This window comes from Oncorhynchus mykiss, chromosome 5, assembly GCF_013265735.2.
Source record: "Oncorhynchus mykiss isolate Arlee chromosome 5, USDA_OmykA_1.1, whole genome shotgun sequence".
NCBI lineage: Eukaryota > Metazoa > Chordata > Actinopteri > Salmoniformes > Salmonidae > Oncorhynchus > Oncorhynchus mykiss.
In genome coordinates, this window is record NC_048569.1 from 69,342,217 (window position 1) to 69,361,558 (window position 19,342).

Genomic DNA, 19,342 nt, shown 5'->3' on the forward strand with positions numbered 1-19,342 from the left:
TTTAAAGTGCATTTAAAGTTAGATTTTAGTCCCTTTCTTTAACTTCGTTAAATTCTTTAACTTTTTGTAGTAACTAAAAAAGTGTTAATCAAATCCAAATATTTTATATTTGAGATTCTTCAAATAGCCACCCTTTGCCTTGATGACAGCTTTGCACACTCTTGGCATTCTCTCAACCAGCTTCATGAAGTAGTCACCTGGAATGCATTTAAATTAACAGGTGTGCCTTCTTAATGCATTTGAGCCAATCAGTTGTGTTGTGACAAGGTATGGTGGGGGGTTACAGAACATAGCCCTATTTGGTACAAGACCAAGTCCATATTATGGCAAGAACAGCTCAAATAAGCAAAGAGATATAACAGTCCTTCATTACTTTAAGACATGAAGGCCAGTCACCACGGTTAAAGTCAAGAACTTTGAATGTTTCTTCAAGTGCAGTCGCAAAAACCACCAAGCGCTACGATGAAACTGGCTCTCATGTGGACCACCACAGGAATGGAAAACCCAGAGTTACCTCTGATGCAGAGGATAAGTTTATTAGAGTTACCAGCCTCAGAAATTGCAGCCCAAATAAATGCTTGACAGAGTTCAAGTAACAGAAACATCTCAACATCAACTGTTCAGAGGAGACTGTGTGAATCAGGTCTTCATGGTCGAATTGCGGCAAAGAAGTCACTACTACACGACATCAATAAGTAGAAGAGACTTGCTTGTGCCAAGAAACATGAGCAATGGACATTAGACCGGTGGAAGTCTGTCCAATGGTCTGATGAGTTCAAATTTTAGATTTTTGGTTCCAACCGCCGTGTCTTTGTGAGACGCAGAGTAGGTGAACGGATGGTCTCAGTGTGGTTCCCACCATGAAGCACGGAGGAGGAGGTATGATGGTGCATTGCTGGTGCCACTGTCTGTGACTTGTTAATAAGAATTCAAGGCACACTTAACCAGCATGGCTACCACAGCATTCTGTAGCGATACGCAATGCCATCTTGTTTGGCCCGCTCATTTGTTTTTCAACAGGACAATGACCCAACACACTTCCAGGCTGTATAAGGGCTATTTTCCCAAGAAGGAGAGGGGTGGAGTGCTGCATCAGATGACCTGGTCTCCACAATCCCCCGACCTCAACCAAATTGATATGGTTTTGGATGAGTTGGACCGCAGTGTGGAGGAAAAGCAGCCAGTAAGTGCTAGCACATGTGGGAACTCCTTGGAAAAGCATTCCAGGTGAAACTGTTTGAGAGAATGCCAAGAGTGTGCAAAGCTGTCATCAAGGCAAAGGGTGGCTATTTGAAGAATCTCATATACAAAATATATTTAGATTTGTTTAGCACTTTGTTGGTTACTACATGATTCCATATGTGTTATTTCATAGTTTTAATGTCTTTACTATTATTCTATAATGTAGAAAATATAAAAAATAAAGAGAAACTCTTGAATGAGTAGGTGTTCTAAAACTTTTGACCAGTAGTGTATATCTCCTTCACATGTCGATATTTGGTTGCATTGACAACCAAACACAATTCAATGTCACTTTTGCGATACATTAAATAGCCTATTAACTTTAGTCTTAACTAAACCAAAAATAAAGTTAAAGAATAGGATTAAGCCAGTGGCTCAGATGAAACTATCCAAGCATTAGATACATCTCTAAATGTTGATATTTGGTTGCATTGTCAACCTGAACACTATTCAATATGACTTTTGTAATACAGTAACTAGCCTAAAGTTAAGGCTATCTTACAAACTAATGTAACAGTTTTTAGTCAACCTTAAAATGTGTATCTCATCCATGGCCACATAGAGGTTACTGCAACTTCTTATGTGATCATAGAAAGCATACATGTTCAAGATAGCATGCAAAGGTTGCAGGTCTGTGGAGATCTTCACAATATAAACATCTGTGCAGTATCTCAAACAGCCTTGATCACTTGCACTATGTACTTTTAATGTAATCCCAACTACAATCCAGGTCATTTAGTTGTGCAATTAGATGAAGCACAGTGATAACATAAATACAAAATATCTCACATTGTATTCTCATTTGAACTTTGTGGTGCTTTTAAATGGTTGAAAGTGCAGTGATAACACTTTGGGAATTCAATACACTTCTGTCTGTCTTGTTGAGTGGGTGAATAAAGGTTGAAATCCCATTTATCAACATCTCAACCAAAAATTCCCCACATTTCCACGTTGAAATGACATGGTGTGCCCAGTGGGAAGACATTTGAGTACAGTAGGAGATATCTCTCACATCTGCATGTCAACACAAGTGAACGCACAAAATCCCTTTCTCTTTCACTTCACTTGTAGTGAAATACATTTAGGCTACAGCAGATAATAGCAATACTGTAAAATCCTTTAAGTTGCAGAGAAATATAATGTTGAGTCCTTAGACCGTTCCTTTTCCCTCTGACCGCTGTCTGCACATCTGTTAATTAATAACGAATGGATACTGATGACTCATCCCCTATTACCACCGAATCTCATAATCTTCACTCATTTCTTAACAAGGTTGCAAACCCCTGCCGGAATTGTGAGTGTGATTGTCTGTGAGAGAGAACAACAGCGGGAGCAAAATTCATTGCATTACATTACGGTTGCCGTGGACAGAACAATAATAAAGAAAAAAAACATCTCAACGTCACTTCATTATACTCAAAATGAATCCAATAAAACCTCCAGACTACATCAAATCCCCCACAGAGGGGGATGTTTTCAAGATGAGATCGGGGCATACTGTATTCATGCTGTGGACCATTTCATGTGAAATATACTGATCATGCTGTATGCCAGGCCTGATGACTTCCTTGACTGATGTCATGCTTGACTGGAAGCTGATATGTGCCCAGATTTTCTATAAGTCAGAAAGCAGATGTCTTCTACCATCCAGGTCCATGAATCATTCAACTCTCTCTGTACATTCAAAGTGGAGAAAATATGACACAGATGTCAACCTGTCTGGTGGTCAGTGCTGGAAAGTGGAAAGGGTTCACCAAGAGTAATACAATCAAAAGAAACGCAAGAATGTCACATCTGGAAGCTGAGATCAGTTGGCAAGAGCCAGTCACTGACAGGTGAGGTAAGAAACTACTGCCAAATACAGTCATCTAACAACACATACTGTATGCTTGGTAAGCCAAGCAATTTGAGGAATTTGGCGAAATGATCTGAGAAGCAGACTGCTCACCCCACACTATATGAATTTTATATTCAATTCACATTACTATTGTCTGACATTAAAAGTACAAGATATTGGTCTATCAAGTATCAAGAGACTGGAATGCACTCATCCGGCACATACAGTTGAAGTCGGAAGTTTATATACACTTAGGTTGGAGTCATTAAAACTCGTTTTCAACCACTCCGCAAACCTCGTTAAGAAACTATAGTTTTAGCAAGTCGGTTAGGACATCTACTTTGTGCATGACACTTGTAATTTTTCCAACAATTGTTTACAGACAGATTATTTCACTGAATCGCAATTCCAGTGGGTCATTTGGAGAAATGTTCTCTGGTCTGATGAAACAAAAATAGAACTGTTTGGCCATAATGACCATCGTTATGTTTGGAGGAAAAAGGGGGAGGCTTGCAAGCCGAAGAACACCATCCCAACTGTGAAGCACTGGGGTGGCAGGATCAAGTTGTGGGGGTGCTTTGATGCAGGAGGGACTGGTGCACTTCACAAAATAGATGGGAAGATATCATGAGGAAGGAAAATCTTGGTCGCAAATGGGTCATCCAAATTGATAATGACCCCAAGCATACTTCCAAAGTTGTTGCAAAATGGCTTAAGGACAACAAAGTCAAGGTATTGGAGTAGCCATCACAAAGCCCTGACCTCAATCCCATAGGAAATTTGTGGGCAGAACTGAAAAAACGTGTGCGAGCAAGGAGGCCTACAAACCTGACTGAGTTACACCAGCTCTGTCTGGAGGAATGGGCCAAAATTCACCCAACTTATTGTGGGAAGCTTGTGGAAGGCTACCCAAAACGTTTGACCTAAATTCAAAAATTTAAAGGCAATGCTACCAAATACTAATTGAGTTTATGTAAACTTCTGACCCACTAGGAATGTGATGAAAGAAATAAAAGCTGAAATAAATCATTCTCTCTACTATTATTCTGACATTTCACATTCTTACAATAAAGTGGTGATCCTCACTGACCTAAAATAGGGAATTTTTACTAGGATTAAATGTCAGGAATTGTGAAAAACTGAGTTTAAATGTATTTGGCTAAGGTGTATGTAAACTTCCGACTTCAACTGTATCCCTGAAAATAATGTAATGTTCAGTAAAGCCTGAAAAGGAAGATGTAAGACTATCAATATACGCAGTGTGAGAAGACAAATGTCTGAGTAGAGTGTTAATCATGTATCTCAAAGGTTAGACACGACAGGTCATTTAAGGGGGAAATGAGGCCAGATGAGATGGAGTCTACAGAGAAAGTGAACCGGAGTAAACCAATCAATTTGAATTATCTGCTCCTTGCTGTGTTTTAATTCAATCTTTAATCTGGGCTGTGGTGCGGTAATTCATGCAGAAGAAAGAATAGCTATAGCCAGACCACCCTCCTCTCACCTGGCTGGGATTATCTGACAAGTCTAACATCTCCACTCACAACCATCTACACACACATCACGACACACAGCCAGAGAGGAGGGTTGAGTGGAGGAGGGGGTCAAGGGCAGTGTGTTTGAGGAGACATTATCAAAGCTTTAAGAACACGGCATCACAGAAATGAGCCACCTAACATCTGATCACTATAACACTGTTACTCTCTGCCCCGTTCGAAGCCAGAGAGCATATTTCAAGCCTCATCAGAAAGATCCAGAGTTTCCCGCTGAGTGATTACTCTGAATCCTGCTGTAGGCCAAACACAACACTGTTATGTTTAATACCTTAAAGGCCATGACTGGTTCAAATGACCACAGAGCGAGCACCAGTTTGGCTCAGGGGATGACTTTCCAGTGGCGAGGAGGCCTATTTTCAAAAATGGCCGCGGGAGGCTCCAGACTACATTGACTATGGCAGGGAAATCCTCTCCCGAGAGCCGGCTGGGACCTGTTTTCTGGTGTTCTACTAACGTTGGTCTGCTGGATCTTCCAATGGGGCACAGAGGGAAGGAGGCAAGGAACATTTCATGTTAAGAGTGTGATTTTAACCATATGTGGAGTGTGTTATAGCACAAGCCTGTCATATTAGGCAGTAGCAGATGGGCTCTGCTCACAGTGTGTCACGACTCCCACCGAAGGGGGCTCCCCTGCCTGTTCGGGCGGCGCTCGGCAGTCGTCGTCGGTCTACTAGCTGCCACCGATCCCTTTTTCCTTTTCTGCTCGTTTGGTCTTATTGGTTGCACCGGTCTCTTATTTTGTTTCTTGATTTATGTATATTTAAGCCTGTTAGGCCCGCCTATGTTTGTGCGGGATTGTTCCTCTGTTCGTTTGTGGATGTGCATTTGTATTCTATTTTTTCCGGACTGTTTGGATCCTGTGTTTGGGCCGGTCAGTGTTATGCGCCTAGTGTTTTGGCGTGACCTCTTGTACCCCCAAAAAATACGGTTGTCCGAACCCTCTGCTCTCTGCACCTGACTCCAAACCCACTACTCCTAGGAGACCAAACCCACTACTCCTAGGAGACCAAACCCACTACTCCTAGAAGACGTGACACTGTTACAATACATACTTTGATTCTTTTGATTCTAGTACTGTACATACGCTCCAACATAAGAGCCAATTTACATTTTTACTGACCATAATAGAGTGCTGGTTATATGCTCTGGTTATTCTGAAAATAACTCATAGGACTTATTCATTGGGCCTATAGTGTGTGTTGTGCTACAAATTCATTCTGAGTTACAAGCCTTTTGTTAAATATGCCAAAATGAGCTCCACAGCCCCAGTCTGACACCCCTCTCTCACCACCTCATCCCTCTCTCCTCTCCTTCTTTTCCTCTCCTCCTTTCAGCAGACGGCTGGGCCTCATTCAGCACCCATTAATAAGGAAACGCAGAGAAACATGTATAATTCTGTAAGAGCCTTGCCACACTTTGTACTTTTGCACTTTGGAATGGATTAATATTTAATCTGTGAACGTATGTGTGTATTTCTATTTGATTTGGAGCAGAAGTGAACCAGCGTTGCCCCCCTGTTTTTAACAGGCAGTGCTGTTACGAACATAAACTGTCTTTGTCCTCCATACCTCAGCCTTTCAAGAGAATCCCTTACCCCTTTTAGGTATTATATTGTAAATCAAAGGCCACTCTGCAAATAACCTGCAGTAACCTTTCCATTGACCACTGCAATAATTTGCTCCAGGAGTCGAGACAGTTCCTTTCCTTGTTTGTAAAAGGTAAACTGCAATCTTGTGTGTTATTTTAGTGGACGACACCACGAGCCCTAAAGCTATGCCTCCGCAAAATCGGATTATTCCATGGACAGTGTTTTTTGTGCTTGGCATCAGAACTGAGAAGATGTGCCACGATATTTGCCTCAGAAATGTATTCAACTCCTTCCAGGAAATTAACAACAGATAACCATCCATCTGATAAAGTCTAATACATATAAAATAGTCGATTAAACACACCAGTAACATCGACGAACATTCAATAAAATGTTTTTAAAAAATATATATTTTATGAACTAGGCTAGTGCAAGTGCAATACAACTGTCTTATTTGAGGAAGCAGCCATAAACAGGGTGTCAAAACAGGAGAATGCAATACAGAATGCAATACAGAATGCAATACAGAATGTAATACAGCAGTAGTAGTCCTGTAGTGTCTCAGTGGCCAGGGTACTCACCCACTCAGAACCACAATGAAGTCCATGACGTTCCAGCCGTTCCTCAAGTAGGATCCTTTATGGAATACAAATCCCAACGCCACAACCTTAATCCCAGCTTCAAAGCAGAACATCCCAATGAAGTAAGGCTCTGTCTTTTCCTGTGAATTAAAAACGGACACATCAGACAAATAGAGCACAAAATGGCCATGTCAATATGAAAGGTCACAGAACAGAGGCTTATACAATAACAGTATTGTGTGTGTGAACATATTTATCACACTTTCACACGTTAGAAAAAAACTGAAATCTGTGTAAAAGGAGATGCATATACTATAACCCTATTGAATATAGGTACTACATAACAAACAATCATATTCTAATCATTGTTGTTTGCCCTTGCCAAGAGCTTCTCTCTAACCCTTACACATGCTCAGGAAAGGATTAATTACACTTTCTCTCAGCGGGTAGGTAAGCACTCTCATGCGCTCAGATGCACTTGGCATGATAATATAGAGGAGGGCTGTGGCTCTAATAGCTATAGAATAAGAACCAATTAATCCAGCTAGTTTCTTACTCTACTGGAGGAAGCTGTAAAACACAACTGTGAAACTAACGAGCTACTAACAAGCTAGAGGTGATAACTGTGACTTGCCAAAACACCCATATAATAGCAGGCTATATTTAAGCAATAAGGCCCATATACCACAAACCCCAGAGGTGCCTTATAGCTATTATCAACTGGTTACCAACATAAATAAAACAGTAAACAAGTATTTTTGCATCATACCAATGACATATTGTCAAATATACACACGCCTGAAAGCTATTTCAGCAAATCACCATCCAGGACCCAAACTACCCGGTTTATAATAAATGTCACAGTAGTACACAGTTATTTGTACTCTTCTGTGTTGGGCATTCACAGACAGTAGGGAACTGAGAGGATACAGCCCGGTTTGGACCTGGTTTAATGGGTATACTGAAATCAGAATTCATGAATAAACAATGCAGCAACATCGCACAGTAACTCAGAAATATGGGACATGCCTTCCACAAAATACTCATTTCTAAGCTAACAATGTACTATAAAGAAATAAAACAAGATTTTGTGTTCTCGTTTTGCTGCAACTATCCACTTAATCTTTGGAGAACATTTCAGGTTTTAAATAAATATCAAGCTTCATGAAGAAGACATTTTGAAGTAATTAGTGTTTTTTGAATAAGACTCCGTAAGGTTAGAGAATCCCACTGATAATAACTGAATAAAGACACAGTGCATTAGTAGATGGTTGACTCACCAGTCTCTTGGACATGGGAGTCTTGTCCTCTCCAGGCAGGTGCTGCTCCAAAGCCAGTACGATACAGTTGGCGATGATGGTGGCTAAGATCATGTACTCAAACGGAGTGAAGCAACAAGTTAAGGAAGAATCCTTTGTCACAATATACCTCACATAAATACTGTTCTTCTATCTAATTTCAAAGTCACAGTTTTCCAAATACAGTAACCTGTAATATTCAAAAACATAATGCAGTATTTCAGTCCCACCATGAGAGAGATATATCATAGAGTGCTGAGGCCTAATAATCCCCATACAGAATGACAGGGATGACAGTATCATCAGCCCTATCTAAAACACCACCCTCCTAAGACATCTGATGACAATCCCTCTCATTGATTGAATGTCAGGATGTATCTATTCTTCTGACTTCTCCATTGGCAGGCACACCAGTGTGAATCTAGCCTGCTGCTGAGCACCTGGAAGAGTGCTGCTGCCTCCTCCTCTCCTCCATACAGCTGGCTGGCACACAGAGGCCCTGGCTGTCAGCTCCTCACAATGCCCTGAGGCTGTCCAACCAGCCAGCCAGCCAGCCAGCCATGGAGAGGGGCAGGAGACTGCTGTGCACAATAGCTGGGGACAGCAGCAGGAGACAGGCCATAACCCTGTAAGCTGGAGGAGAGCTGGAGGAGAGGCGAGTATAGGCACACTGGGGATGTGTGGGAAGATCAGGAGTCTGATCCTACAAATAAGGGCACTTTACTACAAGCGTACCACTTGTACCAAGGGACCCCTGGTGGTTGGAGGTTTAAATGGAGTACATAGATGACACCAAGGATGTGTATTTCTCAAATGTTGTGCGTGGGCACTGGATTTATTTTGGCTGTTTGGAAAAAAGAGGTAGAGAACGAGGGAGCCTAAATCTCCTCAGGGGAGAGAGGGAGGAAGAGAAAGAGATCAATGCAAACAGAGCTGGCAGCTGGAGCTGCTGCCTGGAGGGTCACACAGGGACGCCCCTCATCGTCTGAGCATTGAAGAACTAAATAAACAGAAGCTCCCATACCGTCACACCTTTACCATTCTGCTGGGTTTAAATACTTCCTGGCCTGCTCTAATGGGAGCACTGAACAAACTATATTCAACCAGGACTTATAGAAAACTGTGCTACTGTAGCTGTTACAGTCTCACAAAATGGGACCCAAACTCCCATGGCTCTCTCTGTTATGGGCACTCCTCCACAACCACACCCTACCCCCATCCCCTCAAACACAAGAGCACTGACACTGCACTCAGAGAGAGGGGAGGAGAGAAGAGAGAGATAGAGAGAGAGGTATCCACGGCAACAGGCTCCTCTCGGCCAAAAGTCAGCGCTCACATTTAATGGGCGTCAGTCAGAGCTATTGCGACGGCCCACATGTTGCAACCACCCTCCTGACAATCCAAACCTGCCTTATTCATTTAATTTGCGTTTAAAATCTCTTCTCCACTCAGAGTCATTTACACAATATATTAAATACATACACAAAGCCATGTGTTTTTATATCATCCAATGTGAGAAGTGTGATTTCTCCAGGGACAGGTGTATCTACAGTATCATCTTATAATCAGCCTATATTGAGGAGGCATGGGGCTGCAGAGAAACCTCAAGGTTTTTTATCTCAATATGTATAATTCAGTTTTATCATTCATGAATTGTCTTCTGAGGAAACTATGTCATTTATCCACGAAGGGACTTTGTAATGAGGGCTCGTGGGGACGTGTGAGTCATATTGACAAGTTTGCGCTGGCTCGCGCTTCTCAAACAGGTTAAAAATAGCAGTGGAGATGGAATGTGATACAGGGTGCATCTGTGTTTTTAGACTGGATTCAAACCTTATTACACATATGGAGGAAAATAACCAATCACTGAGACTGAGTCTGGGTTACTGAAGAGGGGAACATGATTTTAAACAAACATGAGAAAATGCCAAATAGTGCTTGTAGATGGATTATAATATTAAACAAAGACATTGAAACACAACAGGTAGCCTTTCAAGTACCTTTCTGATTGAAAGTATATTACCATTATCTTATGAATGTAAAGGTTACTGGATTGATGGAAGGCAACTTGTTGAGGGAATTCGATCTAGAATAGCAAGGCTGTCTTAAGAGTTGAGCGAAAAATAATTTTGAATGATCGCAATAAAATGATGCATAGATCAACCAAGAATACAGGAACCAAGAGAAAAGGCAAATGTAGTGACGTGCCAATGCCAGATAAATTGTGATTTGCTGCTGTCAGTGAATGTGACGCTAAAGGTGGGGTGTGGCTACAGAGGGTGGCGTCAGCTCCACGCCCCTCAGACCTCCTCTGCAATGGGCAGGATCAATTATTAAAGGAGTATCTACACCCCGGGGCACTTCCTGTAGCAGCCTCCCAGTGGGCATCAGGCAGGGAGAGCAGCTGCTCGTCCTCCCCAGGCCACCTGCACCAGAGTGGGCCACATTTCATTAGGCCTGCCTGGCTCCTCCACCCAGTCCCTGCCAGCCTCCACATCGACCCTGACACAACCCTGCTGCTCCTGCATCAAGCCAGTTACGGAAGCCTGGAAATAAACCCCTCATCAATCACTGGTTTTAATTGAGCACTCAAAAATAAAGAACTGCTTATGATATGGAGCATGTTGTTCTGCACACAGCCATGACCTTCTGATAAGTCATGCAGAGTGTGTGTGTGTGTGTGTGTGTGTGTGTGTGTGTGTGTGTGTGTGTGTGTGTGTGTGTGTGTGTGTGTGTGTGTGTGTGTGTGTGTGTGTGTGTGTGTGTGTGTGTGTGTGTGTGTGTGTGTGTGTGTGTGAACAAGTGAGGATGTCTTACAAGGTTTATGTTGGATATTTGCCAGCGCTCTCTAAATGCTGAATCTAAAGCTCACCAACATCAGCCTGTGCTGTGCCACATCATGATAGGAAACTACTCTGAATGAGATCCTCAGTTACAGTTCTAATCACTTTATACCACATGATACAGCAGACTGATCAGATGTCATTAGATGTAATGGTTGTTCATTAAATTGGGAAAGTCAATTAGATAATATGAGACACTCCCCACACAATGCCACATTAACCTTGGGGTTAGTTTCTGCAATTTCCACCCAACAAAACAGCAAGATAGCCACAAACTGCAGAGCATAAACAATGATATGCTTGCAGTCACAATAATATATGGATTGAACTCCTCCGCATGTTGCCTACCCTCACCACATACTACAATCTCATTTGATATGTTCAATGGGTAAACAGTGGATTCGATGTTGAATTAATAATGGGAAATCAGACCACAAATATGAACTCCCATGAAAATGATAGCGTAAGGACTATTTTGCTATAATAGTCTATCAAAAAGCCATTTAGCAGGGCAGCACAATAACAACACAACTGGGACACCTGTTGTACTGTAGATTAACAGTAGCTGACCAACAGAAGTGCATTCTTTTGCTTCCTTTTCACTAAGAAATGGCCATCCATTTGGTTTGGTGTTTTGCCAAGTCATTTCCAGGCTATTAGTGACCGTCTCCGCTTTCCATCCCTCCATCTCTCTATTTCTCGTTCCCTCCATCACTCCATCTTCCCATCCCTCCATCTCTCCATCTCTTGTTCCCTCCATCTTCCCATCCCTCCATCTTTCCATCTCTCCATCTCTCGTTCCCTCCATCTCTCCATTTTTCCATCCCTCCATTTCCCATCCCTCCATCTCTCCATCCCTCCATCGCCTCTCCTCAGTGACATGTGGTAATGTGGTGATATTCCTCAAATATACAGCCAGTGATCATCACGCTCAACAACACCTGCATCTTGTTGACAGAAAATGCTGCATGGAGCAGAATGGAGGTCTACGTGTGTAATTCAGTTTCCACTGACTGACATGTGAGTCACGCTCTCCCACTGAGAGACAAAGGCAAAGACAACCATGCATGTTAAGCCTTACATACTCTACAGCAGTCTTCCAATGATAACACACATTATTTTGTTCATGCATTTTGATCATCATACACACCTTAAAATCTGATGCAAATCCTCTATGATATTTTGAAAAATGCTTAGACCATATTACATTATATTCATAGTCAAATCAACCATTGTAAATAACCTTAGAATAGTGGAAAATGGTGACATTAAATGATATTCAAGAGTGCCTTCGGATATTGATCCAATTTAGGTAAATCAATTTATCTTAACACAGTGAATTAACCATAAAATGATGGACAGACCAGAGGTAGAGGGGTGGTAATGAAGCCCATCAGCTATAATGCAAAGGTAAAGGTAGAATTACAAGGAATCTGAAATCCACTGATAATAAAGATCTATACCCAGAGCTGTATTGCTATAAGAATTACGACTGAGTAAAACACTGTCAACTAACAAGACTTCAGTCTCAAACACTTCATCATGGTTTATGTTCATTCCTGGCAGTCAATTACAGTGCCAGACTTATCCTGCATCCTGCTGCCTGCCTCTATGACAGCCTGTCCTGTCGTGCTCCATCATGCTAATTCACCACCAGGAGACTGAGGCTTGAATCCCAACAGGTTAACAAGGGCTGTGTTAGTAGCACCACAAAGAAGGGGCCACTGACAGTGTTATACTGTTGTCTGTGCTCTGCCCAGACACATCTCTTGACTCTGACTCATCACATGCATTTCCATTTGGTTGTGTCCTTTTATTCCATTGGGGATATCAATACCTGTAGGACTTTTGATCAATGACACACATCAGAACCCTGAAGTCTACTCCTGTGGAAATCGTTCAGCATCATAAACAGCTATTTTACTCAGTGGGAAGTTATCATGGTTTAAAACATGTCTGCCTTAACCTTGAGTGGATTGTGAGTGGTCAATGAAGTGGACCTGTTAGGTGTTACATTTTGGAACTTAATTTGTAAAAAGATGGTACTATAGGTAAAATATTTGTATTCACCTGATTTTGAGTGGAATTATAATAAGTTTAACAACCACTGCTGGTGCTGTCCATGGTGCTGAATTCTACTGTTCACGGTATTCATTATTATAAGACAAACGTTAACATAATAGATAGACAGTTCAATATAGTTAAGAACTTTTGTCGAATGTGTGTGTGTGTGTGTGTGTGTGTGTTTACACTTAAACACAAAGGATATGGCCACTCTATGACCTTCTTTGCGTACTTCCGAACAATGTTGTCCTCTCCGAAAATGAAGAGTGATCTATTTACGGTGAAACAGTTCTGTCTGACAGGGATGGGGTTGTACAGGGCCATGGTGCGGGCTCTCTGCGCCTTGGTCTGTTTGAAGGCTGGGGACACTCCACCACCTGTAGACAGAGCCGGTCCCTCCCGGGTCCTGTTGCGCTCAGAGCCCCCATCTCCAGAGCCCAACAAGCCGGGGACGTCGTCTCCGAACCGGGCCATTCTGCGAGGAGTAAGGAAAACAGAATAGAGGGGAAAGGGTTAGCCCCTGGGAAGCAGGGCGGGGTAGGTTACAGCAACAGATCTAACAGAAGAAATACTTGTTTTAGTCCATCATAATGTCCTTAGCCAAGGCAACAAGTGATGATAAATATTAATATCCCCATGTCGAGTTGTTCACAAATAAATATTCCTCCGTTTTGAAGTTAGAATTCAAGCCTTGACTTCTTTGACCGTGGGCTACAGCACTTCTTGTGAATAAAAGTCGACGCACGTCTACATCGAGTGGGTAGGTTATAAAGCAACACAACAATTGTCCGCATAAAATTCAAACCCAATAAGCAAAAATAAAAAAAAATATATAATTCGAGACTCAAAATGTCAAATTCTAACTTAAATCTGTTCACTAAAACAAATCTTAATAAAAATCAATCCAGATCCCACTGGAACTGTTCTCAACACAAAACCACCGTAAGTCACGTCTCCCGAAGGTTTGTCCTCATGAGAGATAAGAACAAGAGTATTTTGTATGGGTCCATGGACAAACCGACATCCCTGTCCTCACTCTCTCATTTTCTCTTGCACATCTGTCATAAACATATTCCCACTGCAAAAAAATAAGCACCGAGCAAACTTTTTGCATTTTCTAAAATCTTGCTTCGCTTTTCGTTGCCACAAGGACCCCACCACTTCTCAAAGCGTAGATGGCATGCGATGATGCGCAACAAGCTAAACTGGAAGTCACACAGGTACAAGGTACAGGCACCATGTCCGCGCAGTTTTTTAGAGGGTTTTTCCGCAATGAGGTGTCAACTGGTTATGCAAAGCTCGAGGCTCTAGGGCTAGGCTACACTACTCACAGAAAATGCGTCTCTCTACTATACGCTTTGCCTTCTTTTTGCCTTTTATCTTCAGTCCATACATTTCAAATAGGCTATGTGTCTCAAATTCAATACCATGAGAATAAAACAATATTTGTAATAGCCATGATGATAATTCAAAAGGTTATTAATACTTTTTATATTAGCTGCCCTTAAATAAGGCCTTCAAAGCCTATAAATAAAGGGTATTTAATGCAAGTTACATTCATGCATAGCCTATATATTTAATGTAAATATTATTCAGGTAAAACTTTCATAATGTGGAAGTCAACGCACCAAAATGTAGAGCAAACACCTGCTAGAAATTCATTACAGGGGAGGCATGATATTTTTTTCGAGTAGGTTCTCCACTATGAGACAGTCTGCGCGAAGATTAAAGGTAATTGCTGGGTAAAAGTCACTGTTTCAGGACATGATCTCCTAGTGAGTGGGAGTATTGCTGCTGCTGTATTTTCTGAACGGGAAATGGATGTGTGGAGTGTACACAAGTCAGGGGAGGCTGCTAGCATATTTCACAGAAACAATGGCAGTTCCAAAAAAACAAAAATATCTATCAACTTTAATTTATATTTTGATGTGTGGAGCAAACAGGCAGTCTTATTTCAAACAAGCATTGGAACTCATTGAGAGCTAAGAAAAAAACTTTAAATATTTCATACTGAGAAGGGAAATTAAGCTAAAACTTTCTAGACTAACCCACAGAAACCCGCGTGCGAGGACTTGGAAATCATTATGCATGGCCTTATAATATCGTCAACGGAGAGATTAAAATGATGATGATGTAGGGCGAAAGGTAAGAGGCTAATAAGCATATTTTGCATAGTTAAACTAGCACAGTTTGGCCAATAGGCTCTGGTTTAATGAATTATTATGGCGAGAGCAGTGATCCAGTAACAGACCCAGTATTGTCTCATATCAAGGTCATTAAAAAGACAGCTGCAGAGCATGGAGGGCAGAAATAGAACACGTGGGAAATCATGCTTTACTTTGTCCAAGGTAAAGAGTGTCATTGTGAAGCTACATTTATGTTTTTTTAAAGCCAAAATCCACAAGGAGAATGGAAAATCTATCCGTTGTCCATCAAATTTGTAGTGCAAATACATTGAGTGTACTAAACATTAGGAACACCTGCTCTTTCCATGACAGACTGACCAGGTGAATCCAGGTGAAAGCTATGATCCCTTATTGATGTCACTTGTTAAATCCACTTCCATCAATGTAGATGAAGGGTAGGAGACAGGCTAAAGAAGGATTTTAAAGCCTTTTTAATTAAAAGAGAGAGGGTGTGTTAAATGTTAAAGATTAAAGACACATTGGATTTGTGTTATCTGTCCTATTTGATTCGTTTTCAATATTGGTCCTGACATATCCATTAGTTAAGATCAAAGGATCACAAACCTACAGCTACAGAACAAATTCATATACATGAGACCATTCAGAGAATGAAAGCACCTGTCATTGAAGGATCAGACCCCTTTTTTCAATTTTTGCCTAACATGACAATTCTAACAGCCTGTAGCTCAGGACCTGAAGCAAGGATATGCATATTCTTGATACCATTTGAAAGGAAACACTTTGAAGTTTGTGGAAATGAGAAATTAATGTAGGAGAATATAACACATTCTATCTGGTAAAAGATAATACAAAGAAAAAAAACTGTATTTGTTTGTTTGTACCATCATCTTTGAAATGCAAGAGAAAGGCCATAATGTGTTATTCCAGCCCAGGCGCAATTTAGATTTTGTCCACTAAATGACAGCAGTGTATGTGCAACGTTTTAGACTGATCCAATGAACCATTGCATATCTGTTCAAAATGTTGTACAAAAATTGGTTTATTAATCCATTTTCAAGTTCATAACTGTGCACTCTCCTCAAAAATGTCATGGTAAATTGTGTGCTTCTACACCTGCATTGCTTGCTGTTTGGGGTTTTTGGCTGGGTATCTGTACAGTACTTTGTGGCATCAGCTGATTTAAGAAGGGCTATATAAATACATTTGATTTGATTTGATTTCACTGTAATAGCTACTGTAAATTGGACAGTGCAGTTAGATTAACAAGAATTTAAGCTTTCTGCCCATATCAGACATGTCTATGTCCTGGGAATTGTTTTTGTTACTTACAACCTCATGCTAATCACATTATCCTACGTTAGCTCAACCGTCCCACGGGGGGGACGCCGATCCCATAGAGGTCAAAACTGGTTCTTCTCTCAAACCTGATTATGAGACTGATGTTTGTCAAAATAAGTCTTGAACTAAACAAGTCTCTGTTGGGGACAGAACCTTGCAGATCCTGACACTGACAGGCTCTGTGGATAGAATAGACCTGCTCTGTAAATAAGGTATTCTCAGTATAACCACAGAGCTCTCCTAACACAAAGACACCAGCTTCCCCAAGCAGTCAAAGCCTTTTCTGAAAGGCCAATTATTAAATAAAACGGTAAAGTACATCTCTGTAAAACAAAAGTGTGTGTGTGTGTGTGTGTGTGTGTGTGTGTGTGTCTATGAGCATGTGTGTTTGTGTACAACATGTCAACAGTTTTTCATAATGTACTGAATGCATGTGATGAAAAGCATGGGAGACGCAGTCAATAACACAAAATCGAGAGAAAAAAATGCTCAGACACCGGCTTGAAAATATTGTCATGACATGGTAGCATTAAACTAGCAAACACACATTTCCAACTGATTTCCAACACTCTCAAAACAACTTACAAACTGTTGCATTTGGAGTTTATAAGGAAATGTTAAATTGGACTTTGTGAGCCAAGCAGCTCTGTTAGACAGAAAGAGAGAGTATTACCACAGACGAGTCAGGCCAGTGTCAGGATACCTGATGGTAATCATCTCCAGGTGGATCAAAGTTATGATTAAACACAACTGTCTCTGCTTCCCTACACAAGCCTTTTTAATTAAGCAGCTAGCCAAGGAGTATCAGCTTGAAAGATTTCCCGCTACTGCATAATGCTGCCTCCTTGTCATCTTAACAGTAGTTTCCATAGCGACAGTACACCCATGAATGTCTGATTTGTCATCCTACTTGCCAACACTGGGATTCTTCTCTCTCCCAAACCTCCACCACAAAGGCCTGCTTCTCACACAGAGCCATATTGTTTGCAGCACAGTCACAATGCTTCATACTCCAAAGGATGTGATTATCAAATATTTGTATGACATGTATTTAGACTAGTAGACTAGTAGCCTCTGTAAACGTAGCACAATAAACAAACAATAGATTGATCATTTTCAGTCTTATGTTTACCATTCATGGGGCGGCAAGTAACCTAGTGGTTAGAGCGTTGCGCCAATAACTGGAAGGTTGCTAGATCGAATCCCCGAGTTGACAAGGTAAAAATCTATCAAATCTATCAAAATCTATTCTGCCCCTGTACAAGGCAGTTACTGTTCCTTGGTTATCATTGTAAATAAGAATTTGTTCTTAACTGACTTGCCTAGTTAAATAAAGGTAAACTAATCATTTCAGTTGGAAATAACAGTTTCAGGCACATTAATCCTTTATATTAGGTTAAAAAACATGATGATGTATCATATGTCCGCAGCCCTTGGCACCTGACTGACAGCATATTGGTAGAACCAGGGACTCCAGAGGGTTCTATGCCAATTGTTCAATTGCATACATTATGTCACCTTTTGCATTAAAATCACTTCATGAAACCTTGAATCAGCCATTCAGTGTGTAACTGTAGGCTACACATTTTCATTCAAGACACATACATGGCACCTGTTGTGTGTCAAACTACTCTTCCATTTCCAAGCAAATTATAGTGATACTGTCATTATAGTGGTACTCTCATTATAGTGGTACTAATGGCATAATGTAAAATCTGGCAACAAAGTAATTGATTGCAAGATTATTTTTAGCACCATTGAGATGTTAATGATTGGACCATCAAAAGAGTTGACCTTCATTCAGCTTGAGTGTTTTCTACAGAACTTTATAGAGCAATATGTGTGGAATTGCTGCAGGATTTCAATCGCAGCCTGGATTTGAGCGGTTTAGTGTTTTCTTTACACTGTTACCTAGCAACTTGTCCCATTCTCAGCCCGTTACTAGCAAGGCAGTAACGATAACCCCCATCTTATATATATATATATATATATATATATACAAAAAACATATCAATCTTAATTCCTCTTCAACATTATTTGTGCTGTCCATGAAACAGCAAATGTGTTTTCTGTTCAAATCTGAATGACATTGTGACACATCGATCGATAGAAGCTAAAATGGATTTCCAGCAGGGGTGAAAATAAATTGACTGTTGCCAATGCAGAAAACTAATACATTTGAATACAAAAACAAATCTGATATTTTTACATGCTTTGCTTTAATTTATGAAATTCCACATACATTTTAAATCATCGCTGTACTGCTTTTCTTTGAACAAACAGGTTTTATATTTCATAAACATCCCTCTCAGTCTCACAGGTGTTGCAAGGTTGGTTGGGACAACAACCTTGTCAGGCATTCTCAACTCAAACCATCTGATCTGATAGCATACTTCCTGCCTGCAAGACACAAAGTATGGCCTAAATTCTCACATTCAAAAACCATTGTTGACCAAATGAAGCACAAAATCAAGCACTTCTCTATAGAACAGCCTAGAAGCATCTTAACTCTTTTATCATTTGAATAAGACCTTGGGATATTTCTCCACCGCTGATCCTTGAGTTCATTAAAGACAACCTCACTATGCAACATATAGGCAAAGGTCATGCAAAACATGTTAAAGTTCTTGAGCTCATGCATCAATATTATGAAAATCACAACATCATCCGTGTGCATGGCGAGTACCTCACCCTAAACACAATGAATATTGTAATTCAGGCTTGAAATATTCAAACTGAACATAAGCAAGTGATTTTCCATAACCAAGGCTGACTAAAATCTCTAACCCTTTTCTGAAATAGTTGATTTACTGAATTAATTCAATGGCTGAGTAGCCTAGATGTGGAT

The 19,342-nt window shown here is 40.8% G+C and overlaps 1 protein-coding gene across 7 annotated transcripts in view; it reads right to left on the minus strand.

The window, feature by feature from the left end:
- Positions 1-8,335, minus strand: part of LOC110524442 (voltage-dependent R-type calcium channel subunit alpha-1E) — a 111,021-nt gene extending 102,686 nt beyond the window's left edge. For 2 of the 7 annotated variants that reach the window (XM_036978237.1, XM_036978234.1), the window contains exons 1-2: positions 8,085-8,334; positions 6,805-6,944 (exon numbers count right to left, since the gene is read on the minus strand). In XM_036978237.1, the coding sequence (XP_036834132.1) occupies positions 6,805-6,944; positions 8,085-8,177 (233 nt within the window). In that variant the 5' untranslated portion in view covers positions 8,178-8,334. Of the gene's footprint in view, positions 1-6,804; positions 6,945-8,084 lie in introns of all 7 variants that reach the window. The other 5 variants (XM_036978236.1, XM_036978238.1, XM_036978235.1 and 2 more) reach the window with 4 other exon arrangements.
- Between the last annotated feature and the right edge of the window lie 11,007 nt (positions 8,336-19,342).